Source organism: Patella vulgata, chromosome 8, assembly GCF_932274485.2.
Source record: "Patella vulgata chromosome 8, xgPatVulg1.2, whole genome shotgun sequence".
NCBI classification, from domain to species: Eukaryota; Metazoa; Mollusca; class Gastropoda; family Patellidae; genus Patella; species Patella vulgata.
Window position 1 is genome coordinate 45,703,777 of NC_065886.2, and position 26,509 is coordinate 45,730,285.

Below are 26,509 nucleotides of genomic sequence, written 5' to 3' on the forward strand. Positions count from 1 at the left end.
TCATCTAGAAGCTCAACACCCGGAGAGGTGGACGGAGGCACTTCGAATACTGCCCAGGACGGCGGACAATATTGCTGCAGTAGTTTTACCTTTGGAACAAAAAAACATTTTAGTTTTATCCATGGCTTGGTAAATATTAATATTGTCACCGAAAGAAGAATATCTTAGCGATGGAATCAGAAGTAGCAGAGGCGTACAGGTCGTCCCTGAAAGACCTATCCCAAAACAGCAAACCGTTGATCAACATGTTGACGATGTTAGCCGACGACCACGAACAGCATGCGGCTCTTATTATCGATGTTATCGAAGACCACATCCAGAAGGTTTTTGTTTAGATTTTGTTTTAATTTTCATCATTCTATTAGATAAATTATGCCTTCATAAGTTCACAATATGCTAGCTTCATCATACTCCATTTTCATGAGAAATGCAATATGGCGTCTTTTGTAGTGTGCCGTCTTGTTGATTATCGTATCTCTGGCCACGTGACTATCCCCAGTAAAGTAACGGTATGACGCATTGCTTTTATCATGTACTTTATCGAGCAGGTTTTTTTTATAGACCCATACGTAAAAAGCTATTTTTACATACAGAAAATATTACTAATATTGAATACGGGTTATAATCTAAGTTACGGCGGTATTGCAATATTTATTTTATTGAAGAGATCCAATGGCAATGTTAAAAATGTTTTCTTTCCTAATAATTTCATATTTTCAGTATCATGTGAAATAAAAAACTTTTTACTGTATGTCTCATTTGTGTATTGCATATTTCTACCTACAAAAGTACATTTCTGCATGTAAGGTGGCAAACATAACCAAAAAAGATGGAACCTTTTGTAACATTAATAAAAATTCTTTATGAACCTGAACGCTTATTAAGAATACTTAATTAAATTTTTTTTGACTATTTGTTGTTTTATCGTATAGCAGTACGATGCCATGTATACACATTGTTCAGATTTCTTGATATTTTTGAACTAGATCTTTGTTTTAAGGTCCTGAAACCCATCTGTGCAGACATGTGATTATTGTTCTACATATTTGGCTTCAAACGCATCGGTACCCCTGCAACATTACACCTCCGCTTTGTCAATTGGCAATCTGTGACTTTTGAGAATGGGCTTCAACTTTCTTTGGCTTAATGGGTGGTGTGGAAAGCCATGACAATGGTCCTGGACCCTGAAACTTTATAGTAATAGTCCCAACTAACACCCCATCTGCATATCTGTGACATTTGAAAATATTGTCCAACTTATTTGGCTGAACAGGTGCGAAGCCATAACGGTAAAAGTCTCAGTCACAGTGCTGACACTTAGTAACTAGCCAACAGTAATGGTCATATTTCGAATGGTGTGTACGCATTTCTCTTTATGAGACAGGCTTTAACAAAGATTCTTGTTCAGAAATATTTAGAACTAATGTCCACCTTACATTGAGATGAACTTTGTCTATGTTAACTGTATTTGGGTATGGTATTAGATATTATGAGTCTTCTAAGCATTTGTTTTGGAAGTGGGAAGTAATCTTCAACATACTTTGCATAATATCCTCATTCCCACTGTAATGTAATCGTGTAAAGCGGAGGTGGGTGTCAAAACAAAATTTCATTTTGTGAAGAAGCATCTATTATGATCCATATAAATGGTGGCTATCCCTTGGAGTAAAAGACAGACCATTTTACCAGAGTGTAGGGTGTAATTATTTAGAATGGCTATTGGGTTTACTGCTCGAAATAACAATCATAATGGCATATGTGCGTACCCATTTACCAAAATTTGTAACTTACTAGTTATAAATACCCTTGCTTCTAAATTGAAGTTCATATCGCAGAACAGAATTTGCATAATCTAAGATGTTCCATATTGTAAAGCATACATTGTTTTTGTATTGGCTGTTAACATATACATTGGCTCCTATTTGTCAGCGAATGTCCAATTGTCCCCTATACGTGTTATGTTTACTCCAAAAATCTATATCGCTCTGAATATCAAAGACATATATTTATAGCTGAGAAAATGCCAGTCTAATTTAGAGAAGACACTGCATTGTAATTAACTTTGTATAATTGGCATTTCTATGCTCTGCCTGGAAGAGTAACATTTATATCCGATAATATATTCCAAACTTTTATAGTAACTAATCTACTCAAGATTTGCTTATTTTTCTATATTTTACCACAACATACAACCATTTGTACCATTACAGACAGTTATATACTCAAAATGTTTGTGCGCAGCCATCAGAACATTCACCTCACTCACCAGCAAATATGTAATGAAACGAGTAAGATATGATTTTTATCAGATCGAAATTATTTTATGCATAGTTCCAAAGTAAAGGATTATTTCCTTGAAACGCTTGGACATTATACATATTTACTTTAAAACAAAATATTTGTAAAACCTCCCAGTACTGCAAGCAAATACAGATGAGAAGCAAACAAGTCTCTCTACTCTGTTGAAGCTTGTTCCCACTTTATGAAATGGAATAAATTCATAACAGTTTGAAAATCACAAAAATATTCTCCGGCCAGCCATATAATGCTAAAACACAACAGTACTTATATTCAACATACGCCTAGGCTACTATCTCATTTAACCGACCCTCTGGTAAGAGTTTAAAAATGAATCGACATTCAAAACTATACCTGACTGCAGAAACTATACAATAATTGCCACACATTTACGATTAACTATCATGAATCATTCAGTTATCTTCCACAGTATCATATCTGATGTAAAATATGCTGACTGTGTCTGTATGTTGAATACCCAATTCACACAGTTTAATATAAAACTAGATGCAGTGTTACATGAAGGATCTTTCTATATGTAGCTCATTTACTTCTAAATTTTCCTTCTATATTGGGTCAAATACCTTACTCTCTATTAGGGATGGGCAATATTTCTATATTTTGGTTGTAAGTTTGTAACTGGTATGAAAATTCTAGTAATGAATATATTATGTAAAAAAAAAAGAGATAGCGACACTATCGTCAATAATATCATCTTCGTAAATTATCACAGATTTGAAATTACGAATCTGCAACTTACTATATATAAAATGCAAATTTCTTTTCTGAGGAGTACATGTTCACAAAAGTAAACTTTGTTATTCGAAATTACCAGCTGATTTGAAAACTAGTAATATGTGATCCAATAACCGGTAAAGCTTTACATGTAGTTGCTCTTCAGAAAATGCAATGACTTCTTAACATGAACAAAAAAAATTGTTCAAGAAACAGGTCAAGATCCTGGTGACATTATGTCAGTTTCGATTCAATCAGCACCAACTTGTTCCAAAGAGAAATATTACAAGCGATGTTTGGTTGTATTTCGGGTACTCGCTGAACAGCAGAAGACTTATTCTCTGTCAATTTTGTTTGCAAACGGCTAAAGGAGAGAATACCGTACGATGAACCTTTATCAACAACTCAAAATTCATCCCCCTACGAAATACACCCGTAAACAGGAAGTGGAAACCATCAACTGTTAATGAGCAGTGATTTGTATATCTATTTGTCATCCCGGAAAGACAAAAATAGCAGATATTGCCCATCCCTACTCTATGCTCTAAAATGCCAACATGAAAATCCATGATGCTCTGTTAAATGCACACAAGTAATACCCTGATTAGTTCAGTACATCCTATTTAATGTTGGAATTTTCCAAAGGCCACATGATCACTATTAAATTTTAATGAGATTAATTTGGGTTGGCTTGTGTGCATTTATTCTGTGAAAAATAAATGATATTGAAACTGTGTTTTTTGTTTTATTTGAACCTTATAAACAATTTGTGCTGAATGGATGAAATAGGAGCTCAGCGGTCAAAATCTTGTCAAATGTCTTGACATTGCATCCAAGCCCGAATGGATGCCGAAATATGATAATTTTTCGTAATTGACTCTGATGCTATTTGAACAAATTGAATGATGCAGTGAATGTGCAGAAATGGATAAAATATATTTACATATTTTAGGGTGGGTATCACAAGAGAGGGAACTGTATCATTTATCGATTTATCAGTATTTTTGTAAAATGTTAATTTTATTTCCAATGCTTAGTATCGTGATTTGTTGATTTATAGTGTAATAACCGATAACTTGAGAAATATTGTTGATACAGTTTCCTGATTCTGATACTAGGTACATGTACACCCTTGATATGTAGAATTTGTGATTACCATATTAGCTTTATGATGGGGAAGCTTTAAGGCCATTGCCTCCAGTTTATCAAAGAAAACTAGTTAAATGTATATTCATGCTTAAATAACATTAATGGAACTTCTTCCAGATAACAAGTTTACTTTGAAAGACTGGATTGGCAGTGACCTTTTATAAGAATGGTGCCACAGGGTCTGAGTTTGTTAAAGGGTGTTTTGAACGAGGGATTGGGGGGAATATAACAGATTTGCATTTTAGCTACAGATTGTATGGAACATTTGCCAAGATGTTATGATTTAATGGAAATGAACATTTTGTGTTAAAGTCCGTATGCAGTTAAATGGTGTTTTTCAGTGAAGGCTGGTGATGATGAAACAGTGTTTTGAATTGAATGGCGCCGACAAGCAGAGAAACTGAATGAAAAAATTGTTGGGTGATGTAAATTAGTAATATTTTATAAATTTGAAATGTTAAATTCAATAATATATTCCTTACACTTCAGGTGAAGCCATCTTTAAAATTGCCTGTACTCTACCTAGTTGACTCCATAATAAAGAATTTGCAGACTTCCACATATAGAACTATGTTCCCTCCAAAACTTGTCAAAATGTTTTGTGAGACTTTTGAAAAGGTACTCAAACTTGTGTTTATAAAATCTCTGAAAAGATGTTAAATTTGAAAGAAATAATATTGATTGATTTATTAATGTATTGTACATTTAACGATATAAAATCAAGGTTTTTATTTTGTATTAAATGGTGTGTTGGGTACATGAGTGAACAAATGGATGGTATATTGGGTGTCTTTTAGGTAATGATAAAAATAAAATAAGATATAAAAAAAAATATACTTCACGTATCATTAAAGGTCTTCTCAGATTTAATTTAATTTTACCATTACCTATCTAACACCGGTATTCAGGTACCATTCTCAGAGGATCCCTTCACTAAAAATGAAAGTGTATTTCAAGTTTAAGGATCAGTAAATATTCCCCAAATATTGCCACATGATGTGAAGCGTTCATTTTAATGTTCGTTTTAGTCTGGTTTTTATGGTATTTTTATTTGTAATTTATAGAAAAAATAAGTGTATTTTCGGAAAGTTATTTTGAAAATTTATATAAATTTGTAGAAATATTGTTTTTTGATGAAGCTTAGAAGTACTGGTTTGGAGATGGAAATGGTTTGTTTTTTCCTTCTGCAATCAATCTTCTTGTTTGGAAATTGGACACACTACTTCAGGTTGGATTATAGTGTACCACTCAGTCGGTGTCTTTTGCGCGCAGTGAAAGGAAATCAAGAGTTTATTATTTTATAGGTTTTGTAAAGTGCACAGACATACTGATAATTGGTACATCCTATACCAATTTTCACTGTTAATGTAGTAACACTTAGTTCCAACTTAATTGCTTGGCCAACAGACTCCCACACACACTTCTTTAAATTGCCTGAGATGAGGGATTTATAAGCAATTTAATAATGTCAATGAACTTATCAATCAACAGACGGGTCTTCTCATTGTACTGGAACTTTATCTGGAATATGGTGCACTACTAATAATTATGCACGGTGAAATGATTGGTAACATTAGAAAATCCTACGTGAATGTTAGCCCTTAACATACTGATTGATGCACATATTATACCGTCGTTGGTCACTGCTACGCTTTGGATGTGGATGCACACATAGTTCGTAAGAGTTTGACATTTCAGTATTCTTCTCCAAGCAGAAGTAGCCTATCCCAACACACATATGCCCATATTTTTATCACGTTTTTAGTTTGTGAAACCTATACAGGTCACAATTTTTATCCGATTTTAATAATTGTTCAAATATATCACCGTTATAGTAGTTAAACCATAATGTGATTGTCCACAAAATGGTCGTTCCCTGTAAGTAAATAGTGTAAAAGTATGCAATACCAAGGTTGTGGAGCCTCTAGAGGTTACAATTTGTATCCGATTTTGATGAAACTTTAAATATGTTTATATCCCCAAAATCTGGCTTACTTTTGATTTTTGCGCATATCAGACTGTAACTTTTGGGGTTATAACCCTGATTGTACGAAAAAAACCCATGTTTTTAGCTTGTGAATCCTCTAAAGATGCGTAGATGCGTAACTAAGATCTGAAGAAACAGAAGTGACGCAAAGAAATGGAAAACAAGAGTTTTCCTTCTGTATAACTGACTGAAGTAAAGAAAATAACAGATACATGGCCGAATTTCTGCTCATGGATAATTCCTTTAGAAGATGAAAAGTTGTTACATGAGACTCTGAGAGGATATCTGAGAATTCCAAAAAATAATTGAATGTTACTAGATAAGAGAAAATGAAAAATAGAAATAGTCCATGCATTCACTTATTTTTATACGTCCACATTGAAATATTGTCGTCGACCTGTTTGTCCGTCAGTTGGTCTGGTATCCACAATTGTTTGTGAATGCTCTCTGGGCTAAAGTTAATATCCGATAAACTTAAAATTTATATACAATGTTTAAGATCGCGAGACGAAGAATCCTATTCATTTTCAACGATTTCCGATAATTACTGCCAGAGTTAGGCCCTTAATCACTAAAAAATCATGTGGATTGACTTTAAATTTATACAGTGTTACGATAATTACTCCCGAATTATGGCCTTTGATCACTTAGATAAATCTTGTGGATGCTGTAAAGGTGGTTAATCAGATTTTAGTGTGTTGTAAATGTTTCCATTACTTACAAAAAAAGAGAATATGTGACAACCCTTGTTGACTGCCCGGACAACTTAGCTGCTGTGGGCGTATGTTTTGTTGCCTGGCAACTGCATGTAACATGTCGCTCTTAATTATCCATGTCACACACTATCCATAGGTAGGTACACACACACTCTTAAATTGTTTTGATCCTAACTTTGATCAATATCGTGAAATAAAAGTTTTATTTCTTGACATAGGAGTAAAAATATCAATTATTCATTTATCATGTTGTTTTCTTGGTAAATATTGACCTGGTAATGAATTGTGATACAAATTGTATAGTAGCACCTGAATCGCAATAGTAATAGTAGCACCTGAATCGCAATAGTAATAGTAGCACTAATCCGAATTTAAATTGAAACTTAAAATTTATGTTTATATCCCACAGATCTTGGTTCCTCTCAATAATCCGGCATATCGGACCGTAACTTTCTGGATTGTGGGCCTTGGTTGTATGAAAAATCATGTCTTTAGCCTGTGGACACCCTAGAGGTCACAATATTTATCTGACATATATATGGCCATTACATCCTAATGACGGTTGAGTTTGAAATTCGTGAAAATCGGACCAAAACTACCTGACAAAATGGTTACTCCTTGTATGCAAATTGTATAAAAGTAATACCAAAGTTGTGGACACTCTAGAGGTCACAATTTTTATCCGATTTTGATGAAACATCCAAAAGATCTTGGTTTCTTTTGATATTGACGTATGTTGGACAGTAACATCTAATATTACGTACGTAAATCGCTTGTTTAGCTTGTTCTCTGTCCATCTCTTGCATGGCAACTCCTTGTTCTTTATCAGTATATTTTGACCATCATCAAGACAGTTACTAATCTACTTGCATCATTGTGATTAGACAAATAGCCTGTATCCTTCAAATAATGTATCACTTGCATAGTCCAGTTATTTCAAAAGTTGTAATTCACTTCAAGCCTTCGTACCTGTTTTGAAATGACTTGTCAAGACCATCCCCTTTAGTAATAAAAACAGTGATGAAGAGAAAGAAGAATACTGTTGAATTTGAAGATGCATATATGTAAAGTTTACATGCTTTATAGACTTTCCTTTGTGTATTGTGTTAATTGAAATGGACCTTAAAATGGTGTTGTCATAAAGGATGTGATTAACAGCTGTGATTTGACTCCATTTATGTGTGATAAATTGAGAATATTTAAAATAGATTTGTGTTAACACTTATGAAAATAAATCATTAACTCTTAAAGTGCTAATATCAGAACAGCTGTTCATCAATTACGTGTGATCTTTTGTTGAGTGGGATTACTGTTAAATGGTGCTGAAGAAGATACCAACAAGAAACAATACCAATCTTATTGGTTGAGCTGTATTTGTGCTTTACGAACAACATGCGGCCTATGTTGAAGATGCTGTGAAATGACTTTGTGGTGGAGTAAACTAAAACCCTGAAACAATAGCGATGACAGCAACATCTGATCTTTGATCAAACCTCCAATTTTAAAATTATAAATTGTTGTACAATGCTTTATTGTAAATTTTAACACTTAGTGACATCCTTTGCTTGGTTGCCATAGACCTTGATTTAATTGAAGTTGTAGTATGGCTGATTAAATCCACAAGTAGATTAACTAGAGCAACTTCCTATCAGAAGACTAGAATATTGCATACTCTGCCAAGTATAGCTTTTGGGATTGGATATTATTCCCCAATGTCCATTATCTATCCGTTACTCCGAAGGGTGAGGTATGGGTGACCTATTTGTCAAACTCTTTTTCTTTAGATAATACGGTCTCATGGAGTCAAGTGGCGTGGTTCCCATGTCCATCCATCTATTGCTCCATAGGGTGGGTGGCCGAATTGTCAAACATGGAGTCAACTGGCATCGTTCAATTCCCTTCTTGTATGTGACAAGAAGTAGGATCGCTTGTTCAACCTCAGGGTTTTTCTCCTGTTTCCTACTGCTTCTAAAGACCCCTATGCCCAAGTGAATTATTGAAATAAAATTGAACCATTAGTTTAATCCCAAAAGGATCTAGTTTCCTCCATGTCTGGGAAAAAATGATGCCACTGAAATGCAATAATGAATTATATTTATGTGGGATGTAAATAAGGATTGAATCTGTTTTAAAGCATTACCGAGAAAGACTTGGGGAAAGTGGTTTGAATAAATAAGTGCTTTTCTGCTTCCCAAAACTGGTTTTAAATACATATGGAGTGGATTTATGTCGGAAACCCCTTGGAAGCGATGCATCACCTGACAGTGCAAGCGAAAGAGTAGGATAATATTTAATTTGCAAACGCTTTCTCGTCTTGTTTGAAACCTTGTATTCCCACTAAGACCGCCATTAGTTTTTATATTTAGGCCAACTAAAATCCCACTTGATCAGCTTTCCTTTACATACCATATTTTTATTGCAAGTCCTGAACATTACTAATGCTTTACATTCATAATAATATGGGAATGGTGGTTTTTGATGAATATAAGGATGCATTATGTAAGAGCTAAATCTGCCTATTGTAGGTCTCTATTTGGCTTTAAATGTCATATAAATTATTAATTATACATTTATTCACAGAAGGATTCGAACATCTGTAGCATTTAATAATTTAAAGTTAAATTAATCAGACATTTTATTATTATTGTATCATTGGTACTTGATAATCGCATAAGTAATTTAACTGAAATTTTGACAATATGCATTATTTATTTCTGAACTACCAGCTCTTTATCTAAATCTTACATAATGTATCTTTAATGATGTAAAAAAAAAAGTGTAAAAAAATTTCACATTTAATCAAAAGATTAGGACATTTGTTAGTGTTAAGTTGCACTCTTGAACATTTTGTGGTTATATTGTCACTGATAATGTCTCATTTTAATAACAAGGAACCGAACTCTCCAAGGCTGTAAAAATCTGGACTTGTTCGTCATGTGAGTGGACTGTCACGGCAACTAGCATAGCTGAGGGAGGATCCATTTTCCGGCTTGTATTTGTTGTTACTCTGTCCAATTATCATAAATATCAAAGCCTAACTAAATTCTTGGATTATCAGCCATTTAATCAGTCCCTGAATGTTGTCCAAACCGCTAGCTAGTTGATCAACACATACAAAACAATCCCTACGGGTGCTACACCACTTGAACAGAAAACATGCCAATTGTCTGCCTGTTTGTGCTACACTTACATTTTTGTTGTGAGCTCCCATGGATGTTTTTCAGTATTTTTCAAGTAAAAGTAGGTGACTCTGCTTCCCATTTATAACAAAATTGCAATACTTTTATTGGAAATGACTACCATATTCAAATCCTATCAAAACCCATAGTGTAGAAATTATTTATTTCAAACTGATAACCTCATGCCAGATTTCATTCACCGTTTGAATGATAACCCCTTGGAGAGTTGTCAGTCTTCTACCTACGAGTACTTGATCAAGACTTGTTTGCAGCTTGTGAGTTAATTGGGTTTAAATCTGGACAGAACACTGTTCTGCAGCTGTAGACATCCCTGTGTAGCTCTGGCAATGTGGACAATTGTTGTCATGCTAGAAAAATGAGATGTGGGTAATGTGAAACATGACCACAGTTGTGTAATAATGGATGTGTTGGTAGATACGCTTTCACCACCATGACCACATAATCGCACCATTATCTAAATGAGTTTGATAGAAATTAGATAATTTCTGGTGGGGTGACATTTTGGCATAGGAAATCACATGACGTATGTATATTCCCCATTAGTTAAGTAATTTTTTTCTTGCAGTTCAATATCTATAGCAAAGTTCTCCCTACTCCCAAATCATTTGAATTTGTTTGAAACAAAATCCTATTGAAAATCTGAGGCAGGCTTTATATGGTGGCCTGGATGACAAAGCTGCTTGTGTGGAATATGTGTGTTTGTGTTTAAGCCCATGTAGTAAAAAATGAAATAAGGGGAAGTCCTGTCCACAATTTTGGTGCACAATGCCCCGAAAAATTAAAGATCGAATTGTCGGACAAAAGGAATTACTCGGTATGGAGTCATTTGTTTGCAAAATGAATCTGATATCCACTGGTCACTGTTGCTGTATTCTTACTGACAAGTAGGAAGCTGTGGGAATGGATGACAATGGCCCGTATTCCTGATTCGGCTGGTAGCCATGCCCAAGACACTGAGCATAATATGTTTCAGTATCTAAGGTTGGTGTCCAGCTTGACCTGTGAAGGATCTGGATTGACCTGTATTCCTGATTTGGCTGGTAGCCAAGCCCAAGACACTAAGCATAATATGTTTCAGTATCCAAGGTTGGTGTCCAGCTTGATCTGGGAAGGATCTGGATTGACCTGTATTCCTGATTTGGCTTGTAGCCAAGCCAAAGACACTGAGCTTAATATATTTCAGTATCCAAGGTTGGTGTCACAGCTTGACTTGTGAAGGATCTGAATTTTGAAAGCTGGTTATCAGTTCTTGCTCTCCGGGGTTGGTGCAGATGTGTCAACTGCTAGGGGCAACCCAGGCACACATTGGCATGAAAGTCAAAACTATTTCGACATTTCAAGAAAAAAGAGTGAGAGTATATTGTCCAAACCAAATTCCTCGACCCATTGAAAACCCAGTCCAAGTTAATAAAATGAACCTTAGTTTATCTCAAAATGACCTGAGTAAAGTATTGAACTCTACTACATTCCTAGTTTATTGATATATATATATATATATATATATATAGTCCATTACCCAACATATAACACTTAAACACTATTTACCTGTTGCTTACAAAAAAAAGAAGATTGAACAAAATAGTGGTAATGGTGTCAAGACTGTTAACCCTGTAAACTTTTTGCAAAATACCTGAAGTGAGAAACTTTTTATCGGTACCGTTCAAGAAAAGGAACTATCTTGGAATAACCTTTCGAAAATACACTTTCTTGAATAATTTGAATTAATCATTATATGGCCTTTTCCCAAAGCTTTTTTTACCTGAACAGTTTGTCTTTTAATTAGGTTGATGAAAAAACAAGACAAGCAATGTTTAAACTCAGACAAACTTGGACCAATGTTATACCCAATAAGAAATTATATGCCATTGATGTCCGGGTTAATACGACTGACCCAGCATGGCCCATCACAGCTACTCCACCAGAACAAGGAAGCATTCATGTAAATCCTAAATTTTTAGTACAGGTAATTATTTTGTAATGGTAGGGTATCTCTACATACAGGGCTGGATTATCCATTAAGCAAAATAAGCACATGGTTAGGGCATCATGGGAATGGGGACACCACAGAATGTTTGCTTCAAACATTTTCATTGTTTTTGTCAGTTTTTGTCACAATTAATAATGCTATGTATGATATAAAACCTCAGAAAACTTGAACTACAAATTTGACGGTTGTTTATGGTTTATTATTGTTTATATTTTTAATTACATATATATGGGGGCAAAAAAGTCTTTAAAGTGCTTAGTGTCTCTAGTGGTCTTAATCCGGCCCTGCCTAAGTGTATTTATATTCCATAATTTTCTAAAGTTTGTGCTTAAAGCAAATCAATAACTTGAACAAGAACCTTTAGGTGCGTTTATCCTGGGATTTTGCTTGTAGAGGGTTGACCCCATCGGAGCAGAAATTGGAAGTTTGTGTATGTGTATTTTTCTTTTTTTTGATGGGCTAAAAATGAGATTTGTCCTTGTACACTTTAATACAGTACAAGGTCTTCATTAGCCTAGCTGCAACAGAACAGTAGGACGTTGAACCCCATTTCATTTCACTTTACAGTACAAGGAAAAAGTACTTAATTTTAAAAAAATGGGTTTGTAAAAGTGACTGTTGAGAGAAAATTCTCATTCCACCAACTCCACCCAAGTCTTCAGTCTTCAGCAAGGGTTTCTTTTACCTGTCCTTCTCGTCGGGAGTTGGGTGGCCGAATGGTTAACATGTGCGCATTGAATCATAAGCTCCGTCATTAAGTCAAGTCGTGTGGTTTCGATTCCTTGCTTGTATGTGACAAGGAGTAGGGTGGCCTATCCAACCCGGTGTGTTTCTCAGGGTTCTTTGGTTTCGTCCCACTGCTAAAGACCTGCGCACAACCCAAATAATAAAATTGAACCCTATTTTAGTCCCAAAAAGACCTAGTTTGCGTGGAGTGAAGGTTAAACTCTCTCTCTCCTACCTTCCTCTCTCTCTCTCTCTCTCCTACCTCTCTCTCTCTCTCTCTCTCTCGCTCGCTCGCTCTATCTCTCCTACCTTCCTCTCTCTCTCTCTCCTACCTCTCTCTCTCTCTCTCTCTCCTACCTCTCTCTCTCTCTTACCTTCCTCTCTCTCTCTCCTACCTCTCTCTCTCTCTCTCTCTCTCTCTCCTACCTCTCTCTCTCTCTCCTACCTTCCTCTCTCTCTCTCTCTCTCTCTCTCTCTCTCTTACCTTCTCACTGCAAAAGAAATAAAATGGGGTTTGTTGTCCTACTGTTCTGCTCTGACTGGGCTAATAAGGACGGGCATACACCATACAGTGTGCTATGAGGGAAACTGCCCAGACAACAGCGCTACAGCCTTCTCAAATTCCAACTGCTAAGAGATCTTTTTACGTGCACATCAATGTGTACACAGGACCTCAGTTTTTTGACCATCCGAACAACTAGACAGCTGTTCTTGTCAGGCCTTCAATTAGCCAATGTAGCTCCCTCACTGCTAAATACCCCTATGCAAAAATTGTACCATTTTTTAGTCCCAAAATGACCGCATACTGTATGAAAGTTCATTACCCTGAAAGCTGGAATACTGCAGCCCCACTCATGAATGACAGACAACCAGACAATTTAAATTGAACGAGGCGGTTGACAGCAACAAATTTGTCTTTTGACTAAATTGAAAATGCTTTTGGATAAGTCCAGTCCTTGCCGAGTTTGTAAAGATTTGTGTTTGTGATTGGCTCATAAATATGAATGGTTGCTTCTAAATTGTCTTAAAGGGACAATAACACTCTTGCTGGCTTGAAAGCTCCAGAAAATAAATAATATCTCTATCTAAGTACTAGATGTTTAAGTGTCCTACCTGTTGTGTAAATTATCCATTACATCCTATTTTACTTATCCAGAGGGTTCGGAAATATTTTTAAATCGAAGTTTCATTTGAAAAGGTTTACGTTAGACGTTTCAAACCATATGTTGAATTTTTCTAAATTTTTAAATAAGGTGTGTTAAGCTGAAATTTGTATCATTAATTAATTGGAATATTGTAAAATAGTACAATTTGTTGACCAGAATACAGATTGGGACACATTATTCAGTTACAACAAGAGTGGTATTGAGCCTTTAAATGAAATTTGTACAAAAACAAGATTTTCACTTAACCTCTGTAATCCATGCATGTATTTAATCACATATATATTGACTATTATTATAGGAGAAGAAACCTACTCCAGCTGCTAGTCCACCAACAAGTGCAGAGGCTTTAATGAGACAACAGCTTTTTGAAAAACAACAAGAATTACAGAAACTTAAGTTGGAATTAGAATTAGCAGAAACAACAGCTAAATTAGAACAACAGAGGAAACAGGTACCATTATTTTAGATTATTTCCTCCCAAATCTAAGATTTACCTCTAAACTATACTTTTCCCTTTATAAACAACAAGAATTACAGAAACTTAAGTTGGAATTAGAATTAGCAGAAACAACAGCTAAATTAGAACAACAGAGGAAACAGGTACCATTATTCTAGAATTTTAGATTATTTCCTCCCAAATCTAAGATTTACCTCTAAACTATACTTTTCCCTTTATAAATTATGAAAAAAAAAGATATTAAAGCAAGTCGTTAAAATATGTGAAAAGTTCTAATACCAATAGTAAATTTTGTAATTATTTTTCAATTTTTAGCTTGAAATGAAGAAAAGTAATACTGCACCAGCCACTGCTTCGGTGGTGCCAGTTACTAAACCTAAAGATCCTCGAGTGGCTGCTAGAGATCCAAGGCGTTCTCGTGATCCCAGAAAACCTGCTCCAGAGTCTGATGTTGTTTCTGCCATCTTGACTGCTTCAAAAGCTGAACCAACAAACATTCCAGTTCAGACTGCTCCACCTATCATCACACCATTTATACCAGAAGTCACCATGTCAAAGGGTCAACACATTCATAATCAAACGTATAATCCAGGATACTCAGTGGAACAACCACACATACAAACATATCCAACTACTTCCGGCAGATTTAATGGACCACTGAATCCACCTGCTCAGACACATATTAAAAAAGATACAAACATTCCAACCAAAAAGACATCCAATGCAAATATTTCAAATAAAATTAAACATAATGGTCCAAAGAAGGTTCTTCCTCAAAAAGTTGAATCACCTAAAAAAATCAATAGTATAAAGAGCAATAAAGTCGAAACCCCACCTAAAAAGAAAAGTGAATTAAAAGACAAATTCAGTCTTGAAGTGGTAAAAGAAAAGCCAAAGATAGATAAAAATAAAACTGAAACTAAACCGGTGTCTAAAAGTGATAACCGAAGTAGTGACATTCGCAGTATTGATGATAGAAGTAGCAAAGATCGTGATAGAGGTAGTAGTAGAGAATCAGATAGGTCGCGTAATAGTGATAGACGATCGGCTGACAGAAGGGATCATGGGATGGATGACCGATCACGATATAGTCCTCGTTCAAATCGCAGAGAGGACCAAAAGGGTCGTTCTAGCACAAGTAGCAGTAGTAGAAGAAGCAATAAAAGAGATTCCAGTGAAAGATCAAGCAGAAGGTCGCGATCACCTGCACGTAAATTGTCACCTAGAGGTGATCAAGAAAGGAATCCAAATAACTTAAAATCTTCTGAATTGTGGAATAAATCTGAGAAACGACAAACGGAATCGTTGATAAAAATGGATGACGAGAGAAAAAGAATGTCACCCAAAATAGAAGCTGGTGCCGAACCAGACGGTTTCCCAGATGTTAAAAAACGCAGATTAGACATTAGTGCTGGCAATACCGATTCCAAGAAAGATATAAGGTATGACACAGAAACCATGTTGTCTATCGGATGCCATATATTTAGTTTCTTTAATGGTGGCAAAAACATGCTCTGTATTAATTTGTTCAAATTGTGGCAGGTAGCTCTTGCTCTACACCATTCTACACTATGGACCCACTTATTTTCCATGAAAAAATTACATTTTTTGAATAAAGTGGTGAAAATTCAATTTTGAATGTTATTATATTTCCCCTTTTTAAATTTAGAAACAATTTTTACTAGTACCAAATTCATTATGATTTATTAATTTTATTGTATTTTTCAGTGATTTATTTGGATCAGAAGACATAGATTATAGAACTGCACCAATAGGAATCCCATTCAAAAGTCCAGGTCAGAAAGGATGGGCAAAGTTTAAAGAAAATCACCCAGAGAATTACCAACAAGAAATTGATCGCAGACGATCTCACGAAATAGAATCTGGCCATGATGTAGATCTTAGAAGACGTCCTTCCCATCCACCACCTGCTGCTAGACATCAAGTTTCAGTTGACATGTCGGCACAAATACCGGATGCACTGACATTAGATAATCAGGAAGTTATTCTTAAAGTAGCTGAACAGCAACTTAAAGCTGGAGCGATAACTCACCAACAACATCAAGATGTTCTCCGACAACTTTCCATTCTCTATGATGCTCAACGCATGCAACAGCAGAAAAGTAAGGTTTACAACGAAGAAGAAAATCAGAAACGGGATGAACCTGCCCGTAAAAATGTTTTTGAAGTATTGATGACCGTTTCGCCAGAGTGTACATCAAAACCTCAAGCATCCAAACTGGAATCTCGAACTCATGAAAAACTTGACAAAGGTTTGGAAAATAAAGTGCAACCGGAAGTAAATGTCTCAACAGCACAGCCAATTGTTATAGACCAACTAGTGAAGTCTAGGGAAACTAATATGGAGGAAGATGATGATGATGATTGTATAGTAATAGAAGATCCCGATTTAGTTGATCCAAATCCTGCTCCTTCAACACCTAAGATATTTAAGGAACCCCTTATAGCTCAAATACCAGATATTGCCCAAAGTGATAAAGATGAACGCCAGGACAAAAACATTGAGAAATGTAACTTGCCCCAAAATAATCCATTTGATACTGAATTTGACCTTAGAATGAATGAAGGATCTTGGATGTCCCCTCCACAGATTTATCAACCTGAAGTTGATAAAAGGAAAAGTAGTCCACATCAGTCAGAGAGTTTCACTTCTCCCCCACATGCCCTTGATCAGGATCTAAGAAGTGGTGCTCCACCTGAGATGAAACCTCCCCCCTTCCCTCCAATTTTTGCTAATGAACGAGTGAATGTTTCGCATAAAGATAGACGAGACTCTAATCCTATTGACATGATAGATCACCCTGGAGATCAAAATGACCAAGAAAGACATGACATAATGAGAGAACCATCCTTCTCTGGTAGAATGGACAAACCGAGAGAACATCAGTTTGAAAAAACTGATTTGGATGATAGGAGGCATAATCATAATATGATGGACAGACCGAGGGATGCACATTTGCCGGAAAGAAGAAATATACCAATGGACCCACGAGACAGAATGGAAAGAGAAAGAGATCCTGTTCAGGATAGAGTGGATAGAGCAAGAAGTCCACTTGAACAGATGGATAGAATGCGAGATTCAAAAGACCGGCATCCAAGGTATCCACAGAATGGTCCAGAATATGTAAACCAACATGACAGATATCCACCTGAAGAAAGACCAAATCATCCACATTCCATGGACTTTGATAGACGATCCCCACATGGAGAATATGATTCTAGAAATGATCTGCCAATGAAGCCATGTGGTCCCGTTCCACTGCTGAGTCTAGAACTAGAACCTTCAAAGAATGTAATGGACATAGCGGAAAGACTTGAAACTCCACAGGAAGGTCGACATATTGAAGAGTCTCCTCATCAAGGATCCCCTCACCAAGGACTGCCACGTGAAGGGCCTCACATTCAAGGGCCACCACATCGAGGATCTCCACGTGAAGGTCCCCCACACCATGGACCTCCTCGTGAAGGGCCCCCACACCATGGACCTCCTCGTGAAGGGCCCCCACACCATGGACCTCCTCGTGAAGGACCACCTTACCATGGACCTCATGACAGACCACCTCACCTTGGACCACATGATGGACCACCGCACCATGGGCATCCTCATGAAGGACCTCATCATGGACCACATGAAGAGCCACAAAATCGACATCAAGGACCACCTCACCATGGACCAGCTGATGGTTTTGGAAGGCTTAATAGACCAGATTCAGAAGATCGCCGAATGATGGATAGAGATCATGAAAGAAGGGTCAATGATCGCAATTATGAAAGAAGACCATTGGATCGTGAAAATGATAGAAGAGGTATGATAGACAGAGATAGTGATAATAGGATTTCAGAGCGAGAACATCGGAGAGGTGATCGTAGTAGAAGAGGTGTTAGAGATGCTCGTGATAGACGTGGTGGCAATAGAGACATTGATCGTGAAGATTTAGATAGAAGAGGAATGGACAGAAGAGGGAATAATTTTGACCATATGGATCGCGGAGGTGATGGCAGACCGGATATGGATAGAAGAGACAGAAGAATAAAAGACAGGCATGAAATGGAAAATGACAGAATGGGTCGTAGAGAAGCACCAGAACCTCGAACCAAATCTTTCCCAGCAGTACTTGATCCAAGATGGTCCACATGTGGTGCTTATCGAAAGCGTGAAAAAGAAGAAATCATTGTTAATAATCAACCATTTGAATTATTTAAGGGTTCGGAACCAAAGATGATCACTATGAGTAAAAATACTCATTATTACTATGCTGACCCTAAACTAAAGGGTATAACAGTTGATGACCAGCTGGTGTATAATTTTGGTGAACCTCCCAAGGAGGTTAAACTTCCAAGCGGTGAAGTTATAAATGTTTTTTATCTGGGTCGTAAAAAGGAATTATGGATAGATGGAACTCGCCAGGAAGTTCGTGTTGACTCTCCTCCAAAGAAGATTAGTTTGAATGGCAAAGATTATGGGATACAAATTGATGGCAGTGATATGATGATCTTGATTGATCGATTAGAGAAAGGCAGTTTTGGAGGTCCACCGAGAGAAATACTTGTTGATGGAATACCACATGATTTACGATTTGAACCTCAACCAAGACAGATTTTAGTAGATGGTCAACCATGTGATTTAAAATTGGACCGCAGAGTTCCGGTATTGATTATAAATGGTGAACCACGTATGGTGCGTTTTGATGGACCACCTAGGATAGTATGTATAGATGATAAAAGATATGAGGTCAAAGTTGACTTCCCTTCAAAAATAAGAATTGGAGTCCGTCCTTGTTTCATTGCACTTGGTGGACCTGGCCATGAGCTTATTATAAATGGAAAATGGCATGAGATAAAATTTGATGGTATACCTAAAGAAATTACTGTAAATGATTGTATTCATACATGCTGTTTGGAAGGGCCTGTACCTCAGCTGAAGATATTAGATGTTATGCCAGATGGTTTTGAAGAAGTTTTATTAAGCCAGACCAGGTTGTCTCTAAATTACACTTACCCAATACCTCCTGATTCTGATCGAAACAGTCCCAATCCAGATGGTCGTTTTGCCGGACCTCAACAAATGGTACCTGGTGGCCCTCCTGGTCCTATGGGCCCCAGACCGGTTGGTCCTCCAGGACAAATGGTTCCAGGTCAGATGGGACCAGGACCGATGGGACCGGGACAGATGGTACCCCCAGGTCAAATGGGTCCTGGTCAGATGATGCCTCCTGGTCAAATGATTGGCCCTGGACAGAGAATGATGGGTCCTGGTCCTCAGGGTGGACCAGGAATGTTCCAGCCAGGTCCTCAACAAATGATGGGTCCTGTTCAGACTCAACCAATGCCAATGGGACCGGGAATGTTCATGAATCCCATGCAGAATCCAGGTTCAATGGGTATGAACCAGATGCCAGTAGGAAATGTTATGCAACCAATGAACACAGGCTTTAATCAACAACCATTTGGAGGTAAATATATGAGCTCTTTATAATAAATTATAATATCTTTTTCAGATTGTTTTATTCAATAACTTCATTTTCATATTGTTGGTCATTATTTAACGTATCTTATCTTATTTTTCTCATTTATGTATTGTAGGTATGCCAGGGAATCCACCAGTAACACAACCAGCATCTAGTGTGGTTAATGTTCTCTCAATGCTCATGCCAAGTAAGTATTCAAATTTCCTGTGTTAGCGAAGTGTCTAAATATTGTACCCGACTTGTTTGAGAAGGGGCAGGGCACAGGTTCAGGTTCTCGAATTTCTCTGTTACACGATTTCGTTCTCCCATAACTTCATTGAGTGTGGAAAACTAAAATGAATAATGTTTATTTCAGATGCTTCCCAGCCAAGTCAAACTTCATCAGGTACTATGGACATCAGTTCATTGTTTAGCAAACTAGTTGCTGCTGGAATTGTGCCAACATCTGAACAGAATAAGACAACATCTACAACTAATCCGACTCCAACGGCTACTTCTACACCTGTTACAAGCACTGTGATGAATACCAAAACAATTACTATTACCACACCTAGTTCACAGGTAATTATTAATTCATACTGTTACCACAAATCACGGGTAATTATTACGTTGAAAACAATACTACACCTAGTTCCTATGTAATTATTACATTAAGAAAAATACTGCATCTAGCTTACAGGTGATTATTACAATAAGAACAATACTGCACCTAGCTCACAGGTAATTATTTAAGCAAAAGCAAATACTATCAATACCCCTAGTGTACAGATTGGGATTAGATCAAGGCTTTGATTTTTAAGCCATGAAAATAGTTATGTAATCATGCTGTTGTTACACTCAGAACATCTTGCCTTTAAATGGACAGAACAAAAATAACATCTGATAATAATTACGACCTAGATTATTATAATAAAATATATTTTAATAGGCATTCAAGTTGGAACCAGAAGAAGTTAAAGAAGTGAAAGAAAATATAGAACCAGTTCCTGATTTAACAGACCTTAACACAAAAAGTCTTAAAAAGTAAGTACTTGTAACTAAAATGATTTATGTGTTATTTCAAAGAGCATTACTACTTTTAGAGATTTTCGCTGTGATTTAACTGTCCAATAACATCAATTCTATTCAAATTAGATTGTGTAAGATTTATTATCAGTTGTAATTACCATTTTGCTTCAGCCAGTGAAAAAAATTGTATAGAATTAAGACAGATTAAAACAACAAGAAATCACTAGCGTTTTGCCATGTTTTTTCACATCATTAATAGTATTCAATCAATATGTTGGATCTAAACTGTACCTACATGTAATTTTATCTTATTTTAAAGCCCATCATATTTAATTTAATATTCGGATACAGCAGCAGTCATTGATTAACAGATTGAGTCAAGAAAATATAAATTATTCACTGCAAGCTTATGGATTATGCCCCACCTTATATTTTCAAAATAAAACCTGACCGATATAAATTATCCAATGAACTATTTCCAGACATTTTATTATTAATTAAATCATATCATTGTAAGGCTGTACTACATGTAGTTCAAATTTGACACCCTTGTAGAAATAGGGTAAATCATTCTTTCATGAGTGTCTTCTATTAGAGACTCTTTCCTCAGCTTGCTTGATTTATTATATTTTTGTTGATTAAATATATGTAAACAATTTTTTGTTATGTTACAGATATTATAAAGGTGCTATACAGAGGTTATATAGTGGTATCCAGTGTTCAACTTGTGGTACGAGATTTGTTATGGATGATACAGATAGATATCGTGAACATCTTGATTGGCATTTCCGTCAGAATAAACGAGGAAAGGATGAATTTAACATGGCTAAGAATCGACAGTGGCATTATGAAATTAATGTGAGTAATTATATTTTATATATGTAAAGTTTACAGAAATGATATGTACAAATAGAAGACATTTTATTGACTCAGATTGTTGCTTAATATGTTGAATTTTAAAAGGACATTAGATAAAGTTTATTTTCATAGTATAATCTCTTTTATCTTGCTTATTTTACAGGATTGGATTTTGTTTGAACTAATTGAAGAATCTGAAGAGAAATGTAAGTTTAATTTTTATTCTACAAGTTAATATCTAACTTACTGACATTAATTTTAAAACGTTCTGGTTATAATCCAATAGATTTTTATACGCCCACATGGAAATATGGTCGTATATTGCCGTTGCCCTCGTCCGTCCGTCCATCGTCCACAATTTCTTGTGAACGCTCTAACGCCAAAAGTTATCATCCAATTGTTTTAAAATTGATATATGTTGTTTACATTAGTGAGATGAAGAAACCTATTTAATTTCAGCAATTTCCATTTATTACTTCTAGAGTTATGGCCCTTGTTTCACTTTGTTTAACCTTGTGAACGCTCTAACCCCAAAAGTTATCATCCTATCTATCTGAAATTTATATGCATTATTTAAATTAGTGAAACGAAGAAGCCTATTTAATTTCAATAATTTCCGTTTATAATGTCTAGAGTTATGGCCCTTGTTTCTCTTTGTTGAACCTTGTGAACGCTCTAATGCCAAAAGTTAACATCCGATCTTTGTGAAATTTATATGAAATATTTAAATTAAGGAAACGAAGAGGCCTATTGAATTTCAGCAATAGAGTTATGGCCCTTGTTTCACTTTGTTTAACCTTGTGAACGCTTTAACGCCAAAAGTTATCATCCGATCTTTCTGAAATTTATATGCATTTTTTAAATAAGTGAAACGAAGAAGCTTATTGAATTTCAGCAATTTCTGTTTATTATGTCTAGAGTTATGGCCCTTGTTTCTCTTTGTTGAACCTTGTGAACGCTCTAATGCCAAAAGTTAACATCCGATCTTTGTGAAATTTATATGTTTCGTTGCCTGGCAACCTATCTTTCTTTTAGTCGTCCAGATGGAACAAAAAACAACAACCCAGGTCCCGTAAAGATCCTTTGGCAGTTAGAATTTGATATAAGAGTAGGCCTTGGCACCACTGTCCGGGCAAAATTTCCCTCATAGCACACTGTATAGCGTATTGTTGTCTTTATTAGCTCCATTAGAATAGTACGATGTTAAACCCCATTCATTTCATTTCATTAGATTTTTCTGTCAAATATTCTGTCATTTTGCAACCAGAGGTGTGTTTAGTTTGAGGGATAAGTTTGGTAAATGATCCCTCCCCCACATATTTTGAACAGGGTGCCATCATAGGCTCAGTGAATACAGCGCTGACTTGCTGCAGAAAGTAAAACGTTAAACCCCATTTCATTTTGTTAAATCACATTCATACTAGTTGATATTATCCTGCTCACATAGATTGTAAACAGACATCATGGACAAATTACTATATAAATATTTTCTTTTAATAATATAATAATAAACTGTTATTGTTTTTTCAGCTCGCTCCACTGTATTTGAGAATATGATGAATCCCAATGATAATGCTCTGAGTTACAGAATTCCTGAAAATGCTGATGTTGTTAATGAACCTCCAGCAAAACAAGATGCAGATAATGTAAGTGTTTATTGTATTTCATATTACTAGAGATAGATTGTCGAAAGATAATGATTAATATGTATTGTATGGCCTTTGTGAGATGTTTATGATATGTTTCACTCAAAAAATAATGGCAATCAATTTCTACCAATATTCAGAAAATGCACTTTGATGATTTGAATAAAACATTGATCTTGACTCGGTTGTCTAAATAACATCTTTGAATTTAAAAGATTTGGCACCGATTGTTATTTGGTAAATAGTTAGATATATTCTAATTCTAATTATCATGATCTGTTTATTTAAGGTATGCTGTACTTGTGGTGATCAGTTTGAACAGTTCTGGCATGAAGAATTGGAAGACTGGCATTTACGTGATGCCTTATTGGTTAATGGAAAGGTAAATAAACTAAGCTAATCCCGTTCGTCTAATAATTAAAAATAGAAAATTTCATATTGAATACAGAGTTTATATTAGTGGTAAAAAGGACAAGAAGTCCATTTAAAATCTTGTGTCTATTTACAAGAAAGTATCAAACAAAATTTCAATTTGTGTGACTATTCTGATTTCTTAAAAGGTTATTCTAAAGACTAAATGTGTTGTATTGATTGTAATATATTTTTATTTTATTTATTACAGTATTATCATCCGGTATGTTTTGAAGATGCTAGAGATGTAAGTACAAGGATTAATATTTTTAATTTCTTTGGGCTGATATTTAAGAATGTCAGATATTGAACTATGCACTGTGTCAATACTTCAGTCTCAAAAATTCAACCCATTTTTCTTAAATGATAGGTGTTTAGTTTGGGGAATCGGCAGTTGTCCCTTCCGCATATATTTTGAGCAGGGAGTCACTGTGGCTCAGTGGGTACAGTGCTGGCTGGGTTCGATCGCGATGTTGGCAGAGAAAATTCCTGGGATTTTCAAACATAACTGTCATGAATTCCCCTTGTCAGTGGTGCCAGATCGAGGTCCTTGCAAGGAACAGGATTGAGTCATTGGGATGGGACGAAAACATTGAGGTCCGATTTACTTGTTGATGAGCACATAACAGTGCCCCTTGAAATATGACTAGGCCGGAGCAGCACTGTCCAGACAAATTCCCCCCATAGTATGCTGCATGGCCATGGTGTATCCTGTCTTCATTAACCCTCTATATACATGTAGTTATATATATAGTCACAACTATGTATATTAATTGTATATGAATTTTAGACATTTTGCAAGATGCAACAGGTCGGAGCAGAACAGTAGGACATTAAACTTCATTTCATGATGCAACAGTTACTAGCACTGAATTAACCAGTCTTTGCAAAGCTAAAATATTTATATCAATGATTTTCTATTACAGGAATCTGTATTGGAACCAACTCCAACTCCAACTGAATCTCCAGAAACGAATCCATTCTTTAATAGACAGCACAGTGGTAACAAAGTGTATGGTAATGTTCAATCCTCAGTCTCCACATATATACCTACAACCAATCCTGCTCCCATCACTCATCTTATCATCAAATCGGAACCCATGGTAATGCCTAAATCACCCATCCACAACACATCGTCGGCCACTGTCAGCAATAATGGTGATCCTATCACTGAAAATTCAGACGTCACATCTATGCCAGAAGAACCCGCTGTTGCAACAATAGGATTGAAAACTGAGGAGGCAGAAGTCAAAACTGAGGAGGCAGAAGTCAAAACTGAGGAGGCAGAAGTCAAAACTGAGGAAGCAGAAGCCAAATCTGAGGAAGCAGAAATCAAAACTGAACCAATGCTTGAGACCGAACCTGTTAAAATGGAGTCTTCAGAAGATACTGATATGAAATCAGTTGATGATCAGAAAGAGTCATCAGAAATGACATCTTGATTATTCCAGTAGTCCTGAAAAGATACTGATAATATTAAATCTGACCGGAGTAAAAGACTGTATTTTCAAATTTTAATACAAATCAGTGTATTATTTTTTGTTTGTGAAGTAATTAAAAGATCTAGTCAAAATATGTGAGAATTTTAAAGGTGACAACTTACCAGAGTAAATTAAAGCTTGAATGTATATATTTACGTCTTGTAATTGTATTTTAATCGGTCAGTGTGTATATAGGTACTGTATATACTTACACTATTATAAAATAATATTGTGTAATTAAATTTAAGAAAAAGTGACCTTTTGTTGAATTGTATATTTTTTATTATTAAGTTCATTAAGTTATGTAGATATAAACAAGAAGTGAGTGAGTGTGAATGTCATGTAAATACAGAATTACTATTATTATTATGTAAAATAATTTAATTTTATTTATGTGATTGTATCAGCGTTGTACATCAGATTTTATGAGTTAGCATTTCATTTCAATTTGTCAAGGATAGTAGTGGCAATAATTTTAATAAAATTTCATTTTTGTACAATTTTGATACAGAGATAGTTTCATCTCATCCATTTTGAATTAAAGGGTATTTATTTTACGCTGTTTTGAAAGAAGTGCTGTAAAGTTGAATATTTCTGTTAAAGATTGTTATATTGCATAATGAATGCATTTCATATTATTCTACCTGTGTTCAAAACTGTATTATGACATCTGCTTGGAAAATTTAACTGAAATGTTAGATGATAATTCAGTATTACTGAATAAAAATAAAATTTGAAAAATAGCACCCAGTTTCATCTTTTACTTTTAGTATTGTGTTTTCTGAATCCCAACAACTTTATTTGCATCAGTTACAATTCACAGTTGAGAGCAATTAAATGTCTGGTCAGCTTGACAGTGGTTTGGTTGTCACATGATTTAACACATGCACTTTACATCATAAGGGCTGACATTTAATCAATTGGCATGGTTTCGGTACCAAGCTGGTATGTTACATGGAGTAAGGTCACCTGCCCAGTCTCAAGGGTCCTCTGGTTTCTTCCCACTTGCTACAGACAAATTAGTGAAATAAAATTGTATCATGTTAGTCTCGATACGATCTTGTCTGCACTAAGAATGAACAAGATCATTTATTGATTTTCATCATGATGGGGAGATTTACAAAGCTTGAATTTGCGGTAAAAGTGTCTATTTTTAACCTGAAATCTGTTATCTTACCTCAGCTTCTAAGATATT

General features: G+C 35.6%; 1 protein-coding gene across 1 annotated transcript; it reads left to right on the forward strand.

Moving 5' to 3' along the window:
* Positions 1-3: 3 nt before the first annotated feature.
* LOC126830873 (uncharacterized) lies at positions 4-26,057 on the forward strand. Its single transcript, XM_050561332.2, has 15 exons — positions 4-323; positions 4,672-4,800; positions 11,869-12,048; positions 14,263-14,415; positions 14,737-15,863; positions 16,150-19,895; positions 20,026-20,097; positions 20,266-20,471; positions 20,839-20,933; positions 21,593-21,776; positions 21,940-21,982; positions 23,307-23,422; positions 23,712-23,804; positions 24,045-24,080; positions 24,760-26,057. Exons 1-15 carry the CDS (start codon positions 171-173, stop codon positions 25,273-25,275), a joined length of 6,849 nt encoding a protein of 2,282 aa, XP_050417289.1. The 5' UTR covers positions 4-170; the 3' UTR covers positions 25,276-26,057.
* Positions 26,058-26,509: the final 452 nt, after the last annotated feature.